Source organism: Alosa sapidissima, chromosome 8 (assembly GCF_018492685.1).
Source record: "Alosa sapidissima isolate fAloSap1 chromosome 8, fAloSap1.pri, whole genome shotgun sequence".
NCBI classification, from domain to species: Eukaryota; Metazoa; Chordata; class Actinopteri; order Clupeiformes; family Clupeidae; genus Alosa; species Alosa sapidissima.
The window spans coordinates 34,898,350-34,905,849 of NC_055964.1; the positions used below are offsets into that span (position 1 = coordinate 34,898,350).

The 7,500-nt window shown below is 46.0% G+C and overlaps 2 protein-coding genes across 3 annotated transcripts in view; both read left to right on the plus strand.

Annotated features, from left to right (window-relative positions):
- The window catches only part of cfap77 (cilia and flagella associated protein 77), a 20,791-nt gene extending 17,763 nt beyond the window's left edge, over positions 1-3,028 (plus strand). For both annotated transcript variants that reach the window (XM_042100637.1, XM_042100638.1), the window contains 3 exons: positions 769-871; positions 1,740-1,841; positions 2,232-3,028. In XM_042100637.1, the coding sequence (XP_041956571.1) occupies positions 769-871; positions 1,740-1,841; positions 2,232-2,354 (328 nt within the window). In that variant the 3' untranslated portion in view covers positions 2,355-3,028. The remainder of the gene's footprint in view (positions 1-768; positions 872-1,739; positions 1,842-2,231) is intronic.
- A 943-nt stretch (positions 3,029-3,971) lies between these two features.
- barhl1a (BarH-like homeobox 1a) lies at positions 3,972-6,657 on the plus strand. The gene is made up of 3 exons (XM_042100635.1): positions 3,972-4,356; positions 5,135-5,357; positions 6,120-6,657. The coding sequence occupies exons 1-3, from the start codon at positions 3,972-3,974 to the stop codon at positions 6,421-6,423; spliced, it is 912 nt and encodes a 303-aa protein (XP_041956569.1). The 3' UTR covers positions 6,424-6,657.
- Positions 6,658-7,500: the final 843 nt, after the last annotated feature.

Here is a 7,500-nt window from a genome sequence, read left to right on the forward strand (position 1 = left end):
TACTGACCCATGCTGTGTGTGTGTGTAGACTACTGACCCATGCTGTGTGTGCATGTTGTGCAGTGAGGAAAAGCAACCGAGAGAGAACAGAATCATACAGACAGCATGGAGGAAAGAGAGGAGAGAAGAGAGGAGAGGAGAGAGAGAAAGGGTGGAGTGGAGAGAGGGAGGAGAGGAGAGGAGAGAGAGGAGAGGAGGAGGAGAGGAGAGAGGGAGGAGGAGAGGAGGATAGGAGGAGAGAGAATAGAGGAGCAGAGAGGGAGGAGGAGAGAGGAGAGGAGGAGAGGAGAGAGAATAGAGGAGCAGAGAGGGAGGAGGAGAGGAGAGGATGGAGGAGAGGAGGAGGAGAGGAGAGGGAGGAGAGGAGGAGGAGAGGAGGAGAGGAGAGGAGAGGAGAGGGAGATGTTCAGATGTGCTTTAGGGTGCAGTATGTTTTGGTTTGCTGTACTCCTGTTGTTATGTGATCACTTAAAGAAATTAATGTCATTATGAGAGCACCATGAGGTCAGAGTGAGTGTTGTGTAGAGTGTACTACTGTGTGTGTCTGCTCTTATGCACTACTGTGTGTGTCTGCTCTTATGCACTACTGTGTGTGTGTGTCTGCTCTTATACACTATTGTGTGTGTGCTCTTATGCACTACTGTGTGTGTGTCTGCTCTTATGCACTACTGTGTGTGTGTGTCTGCTCTTATGCACTACTGTGTGTGTCTGCATGGACTAAGTGATGGGGGCGTGGTCATGCCTACATTAACTCCTCCCCCTCGACAGGCCGTCCACGCCCATCGGGGAGCTCCTGCAGCAGCAGTACCGCCAGCGCTGGATACAGCAGCAGCTCCACACACACTCCGCACTGCAGGGGCAACACCACAAGGTGTGTGTGTGTGTGTGTGTGTGTGTGTGTGTGTGTGTGTGTGTGTGTGTGAGATACAGCAGCAGCTCGACACACACTCCGCACTGCAGGGGCAACACCACAAGGTGTGTGTGTGTGTGTGTGTGTGTGTGTGTGTGAGATACAGCAGCAGCTCGACACACACTCCGCACTGCAGGGGCAACACAACAAGGTGTGCGTGTGTGTGTGATACAGCAGCAGCTCGACACACACTCCGCACTGCAGAGGCAACACAACAAGGGGTGTGTGTGTGTGTGTGTGTGTAAGATGTATGTGTGTGTGTGAGTTTAAGTAAGGAGTATAATATCTACAGTATATGGTGTTCCTCCAACTGAACAGGTTGAGTCAGACAGTGGCACCAGATCAGCGTTTTCTTTCTGGCTGAACTTTAAGTTACTTTGGATGAAATCATCTGCTCAATAATTCAAACTAAGTAAGGTAACTTAATGAATGTGTGTGTGTGCGTGTGTGTGTGTGTGTGCGTGCGTGTGTGTGCGTGGGTGTGTGTGTGCGTGGGCGTGTGTGTGCGTGGGCATGTGTGTGTGTGTGCGTGGGCGTGTGTGTGCGTGTGTGTGCGTGTGCGTGTGTGTGCGTGGGCGTGTGTGTGTGTGTGCGTGTGTGTGTGTGTGTGCGTGGGCGTGTGTGTGTGTGTGTGTGCGTGGGCGTGTGTGTGTGCGTGTGTGTGTGTGGGCGTGGGCGTGTGTGTGTGTGTGTGTGTGTGCGTGTGTGCGTGTGTGTGCGTGGGCGTGTGTGCGTGTGCGTGTGTGTGCGTGTGTGTGTGTGTGCGTGGGCGTGTGTGTGCGTGGGCGTGTGTGTGCGTGGGCGTGTGTGTGCGTGCGTGGGCGTGTAGAGGCAGCTGGGGAGGATCCAGGACACTCGGACGTCAACGCTGCGGAAGAGTCGACCCACCGGGGTGAGCGCCCCTTTGTGGACGCTGCCTCGATTCCAGCAGGTCAGCTCACCTGTGTGTGTGTATGTGTGTGTTTGTGTGTATGGGTGTGTTTGTGTGTGTGTATGCGTGTATTTGTGTGTGTGTGTGTATGCGTGTGTTTGTGTGTGTGTGTGTGTGTATGCGTGTGTTTGTGTGTGTGTGTTCATTTGAGAGATGCACTCCTGTATGTATGTCTTCTGTGTTCTTTAGTGTATGTCTGTGTAGTGTATGTTTAGTTATATGTATGTGTGTGTGTAATGGAGTGAATTGTGACTATATAACCAGCTGTTGTTGAACTGAGACACACACACACACACACACCAGGTTATGTGGTGTTGTCAGTGGTCACAGCTGACGGGGTGTGTTGTGTTGTCAGGTGGGTCCAGCTGACGGGGTGTGTTGTGTTGTCAGGTGGGTCCAGCTCTGGACACGTTCAGGGATGCGGCGGCCAGACAGAGAGCCCTCAAAGCCCAGCAGGCTGATGCAGCCCGAAGACCAGGAGCACTTGGACAGGGCACCAGCACCAAGGACTAGCGCACGCACACACACACACACACACACACACAAAGAATCATACTCACACACCCATAATCACATGTTCAATCAGGAGCATACTTAGTGTGTACTCTGAGACTGACTTTTCTGCTCAGCATTAGGTATTATGTACTCATGATTTAATAATTTTGCTTTCATTTCTAATTAGCGGTATCTTCTCTCACAATTAGGTTAGTTAAAGTCACAGTTATAGCATCTGATCACTGGCAAATTATCTGATTTGTGTTTGTGAAAATTCATAATTACTATACCTGACAAAAAAAAGTTTTTCAGGACATCTTCAGTGTCTATAGTCTTTTGAGGGGGGGGGGCACGTTTAAGTCCTTTAGTCTTTTGAGTCTTTTAACACAGGTGATTAAGTAATAAGCTCTGCGGGCTCAGCGAATCCAAGTTAATCCTCTTTTAATCGAATGTCAGACAAAAGTGTGTGTGGGTGTTTCGGGTTGTATGCAAGCCACCTGCCTCCGCCCCAAAACCGTTAGACAAATGACTAAGAAGAATGTGTTCACAAAGCATTCCTATTTAGTTTCCCACCTTGGATTTTCAAGCATGCCACATATATACAATCAATGCATAAATTATTATGTATTAGTGATCTGAATGATTGTCGGTAATAATTTGTTGATTGACCTTTTTTATTACTAGAAAACAGTCTCGCCTGTTAAAATAAACTACTTAATTGTTCATGCCTCTGTCTTGTTTATTCTTCTTATTTATTATTATTATTATTATTATTATTAGCTATGTATTTAGCTAGGCTACACTGTGCGACCCTGCATCCTTGCGGCGGATTGACATGTCATTCACCCAGTTGTGAAGCACAAAAAACAGTGAACACTTTTGTCACAAAAGTGTGTGGAAAATAAATGTGTGTGTGTGTGTGTGTGCGTGCGGGTGGGTGGGGGGTGTTCACTAGTATCCTCCTCCTCAATGGAGTCATCGACCTTAAAGCCGCCACCATCCAATTACAGCGAGGCGCGCTCGGTATCATGTTCAAATGACTGTTTTAAGACGGCACGGCGCGTCTGCCGGGGGACTCGTTAAAGGGTAGGTGTCCGCTAACACTGACGGCGTGGAAGCCCGGAGGCTCGGTGATCATCTTTCGGATACTAGTTGTCGCTGAAGTCTGGTCTTCTGGTGGTTTGCTTTCCTGCGGCATCTTTCTTGGGCCCCACAAAGGATTTAATCTTATCAGTCGTGAAGGAGAGGAAGCAGTTAGTGTTGTCCATGGTGCTGAAGTGGCTGCTCGGAACTTCTGCGTCCAGGTGCAGGAACTTTCTGCGAGAAATTCTGTAAGAACACGACTCTGTCACAGAGCAAGTAGGCTATATCCTGAGAATAGTAGTAGCTCATTTTTAAACTCTAATAGAAGACGCAAGTAGGTAAAAAAGTTTTTTTTACTTACCACCGAGTTACCTGACAGTGAATCTTTAGTGCAGAAAAATGATGCGTGTTTAACTTCGAGCTTAGTGGCTACTGTTTGCTTAGTCCGTAGTTGTTTAGATGTTTATTTGAGTGGTTGTTAGTTTTCGTTGTTGTTTGCGGAAGGCCTACATGTTTGTTTAATTATTTGTAAACCTCTGGACGCTGGCGAAGATGGAGGTTTCTGCAAACGGCTCGAGTTTTGCCATTGAGTCCTTGCTCGCTCACAGGAGCGTGACTGTACTAACTTCCAGAGGTGGCAGCGCGGGTGGACAGTGCCGGTCCCCGGCGGCTCTGAGCCATGGGTCGGACCTGGAGTCGGAGTGCTCTTCGCTTCCCTCCCCGCGCAGGGACTCCGTGGAGGACAAGGTGCAGAGACTTCCACCCTCACAAATCTCCCAGCCGAGGACTATGGCTTCTTCCTTTCTTATCAGAGACATCTTGTCCGACTGCAAACCGCTAGCCACTTGCGCTCCCTACTCCAGCGACGCACACCGAGCGCACGAGGATGACTTTCTGGATAAAGACCACGATTCCTCTTCAGATTGTGATTATAATGGTAAAGCAGTACGACATTGGTTACTTTTCCTTACCTCTCTCCCTCTCTGAAAAATGTGTTAGCCTATATAAATTCAGGAATTTATTTTTAGTTTTATATTCAGTTTTAACAACTATAGGCCTATAGGAATCAACTAAGGAAAGTAAACATGCGAAATAATAAAAAATATATAAAAAATCAAATCAAATGCATCAAATTAAATAATGTGTCCATTAAATCTCAAAAAAGATACAGGCTAAGGCCTACAAGTTGGAAGATCAGATCATGGTTGATAAGACTGCAAAAAGGCAAGCGTTCGTTTCACTTTAAATAGCCTATGTAACACGTTGTGGAGTGACAGGCTTTAAAGAGTGAAATCTCTTTAATTCAGTGTATTCTTTCCTGGAACAGCAGTTTGGTTCGCCGTTCATCTGATTATCCGTCCGTTTATCTTGCAGTCTCGGTTCAGCGAGCCTCATCCCCTGTGTCTTAATTAAGGGGATTAAGCGCCACTCGCCGCTCGGATCACAATGACCGCTTGCTTTCCTCGGCGCATTTCGATATTTCTTGTGGATATCAATTACCCAATCAGACTGTAGCGGAGATGGAAACATTTGGTTAATTTAAAAGATATCGAATAATTAATTAGTTGACACCTTTGGCCTATTTTTGAAGTGATGTCTGCTTGGAGGAACAGAATGACTTTCAAGTAGACAAGGATAACGTATAGGCCTAAGATTTTTTTACATTCATTTTTCTTGAAACTAGCAATTACATACATGATTCTTTTGGCTTTCAGTTAGGGACGACACAGACCGGGAGATCTCGAGCAGTCGCGACAGCCCCACGGCACGCATGAAGAAGCCCCGGAAAGCGCGCACGGCCTTCACCGACCACCAGCTCGCGCAGTTGGAGAGGAGTTTCGAGCGGCAGAAGTACCTCAGCGTGCAGGACCGGATGGAGCTCGCGGCCACCCTCAGCTTGACGGACACACAAGTGAAGACGTGGTATCAAAACCGCAGGTAAGAGTCCAGTATACACACAAAGTACCCATCAACAACCAGAATGAGCCATATAAAAGAAAACATCAATGTAGGCTACAATATGGACAAGACAAAAATAACCGAATCAGAATATGAAAATAACTTGCTTGCAGTAAACTGCATTAGGCTATGCTTACATTCAAATTTATATTTTTTGCATAAACAAAGTGATAAATATTGGAACATATTTTGCAACACAATGCACGTTTGTCTCTACCTCTTAATCCAGTGGCATGCAGTTTATTTTGCCACACGAGGTCTTTGTTATTTCTATGTAACATTATTACATCTAAGCCTAGACCAAATATTATGACACCAACAAGAAAAAAAAACTTGATGTAATATGGGCTAATTGACAATAATCAGTCTGACCCAGCTTTCAATTCAGAATTAGGCCTATCTGAATTCTGAACATGAATAATAAATTACTGCATGCTATTTTAATAATTCATCCCCACTTCTGTAATTACACAATCGCTATAACCATGAATTATTTAACAGTAAATTGGCTATTTGATGAGTGACTATTTGACGGATGACCGTCTGACACAGATCTCCCCCATAAATAAAATCTCGTTTGAAATTATCGTTTGAATGTTCTGACAACTAAGGGTGGTTTTAGGATCATGCATGAAGTGCATATGCTATATTTAGTTAGAAGAGCTAGGCTACATGTTTTTAATTTCAAAATAGCCTACATACCATGCAGCACATAATAACACGTTTGCTGTTTGGTTGCAGGACGAAATGGAAAAGGCAGACTGCAGTTGGGCTCGAGTTGCTGGCCGAGGCGGGAAACTACTCGGCTCTACAGAGGATGTTCCCGTCACCATATTTCTACCCTCAAGGTCTGGTCTCCTCCCTAGACCCCGGCGCGAGCATGTACTTGTACCGGGGAGCCTCCGCGCCTCCCCCGCCTCTTCAGCGCGCTCTGGTTCCGAGACTGTCCCTTCTCCACGAGCTTCAGGGCGGTGAAGCCCTGTCGGCCCCTCCCCATCTCGGGCCCCTGGCCACGGCTCTGTCCCGACCGACCCCACATCGCTGAACCAACAGAGACTGGACCCAGCCCTCCACGGTCAGGACTGAGTCGGTGACACTAGGACCAGGCAGGTGCCCAATTCAAGGACTCAGATGAACCGTTGGTCCCGATCGCCCCCCTCCTCTCAGGACAGACTCTGTGTGCTTTATAAACCTGGAGTCAGAACGCCACGGACTTTACATGGTCGTGAGGTTGTACATGATCAAACGAATGTAGCTTACATTATTTATTAAAACAGAAACAAGCCTCACGGTTGATACTCGTTTGTAAGCATTTCCCCACTCACACACTTTCTTTACCAGCAAGATGCCCAAACGGACCCTGGGTCTGTCTTCTAACGGCCTTCTCTGAGCTATTGGAGAGGTCTGTGTAGTCAAATTAGCCTAGGCCCAGTCAGTGATCCACCTGCTTTTAAAACTTGAGTTGAGGGGCAATTCATTTCCCAGAAGATAAGCCTACATTCATTTGGCAGCAGGCGTTATTTGGAATAGCCTAATATGAATCTATTAGCACATCGTTTTTATTTTTGCATAACTGTGCTTTTCCTGTTGATTTCTCAATCAAAATAAACAAAGGGCGAATTTCTATTGTCGCAAGACATATATAGGCTAAATAGGTTTATCTTAAAGTCCGGCTATCTACTTATTCCGTGATTATAGGCCAGGACTATAATAAAAAATTTTCAGCCATTGCAACTTTAGCCTGTTTGTTACATCAGCATGTTTACCAGATATCTGTTGCGATTAAAAAAAAAAACGGTAATAATAGAACGAAGCAAATCCATTCTTCAAAAGGATAGACCCACATTTACACTGATTTGGACAGGCATGAACCGCTGCTTCAGTGTCCCGATTTTTTTTCTTTCATCAAGCTCTGTAACAAAAGGCTAAACGCAGTTTCCAAACTCTCAACTTAACCACACCAACGTTATTGAGTAGAGGGCGCATAATGTTAAATTCAGAAATGTTTTCTGTTAAATAGGCCTAGCGTAGGTGATTATGTAGAGGTTATTTAGCCTACACAAAACAGAAACAGTAATAGCCCAAAGCGTGGTGAAAAACAAGAGTAATCTGATTTTATATA

Excerpts from the sequence above, each read along its gene's own strand:
- barhl1a (XM_042100635.1), top strand. The coding sequence starts at position 3,972 with ATGGAGGTTTCTGCAAACGGCTCGAGTTTTGCCATTGAGTCCTTGCTC. Across the intron at positions 4,357-5,134 it reads TTCAGATTGTGATTATAATG|TTAGGGACGACACAGACCGG; the intron begins GTAAAGCAGTAC and ends TTTGGCTTTCAG. Across the intron at positions 5,358-6,119 it reads ACGTGGTATCAAAACCGCAG|GACGAAATGGAAAAGGCAGA; the intron begins GTAAGAGTCCAG and ends GTTTGGTTGCAG.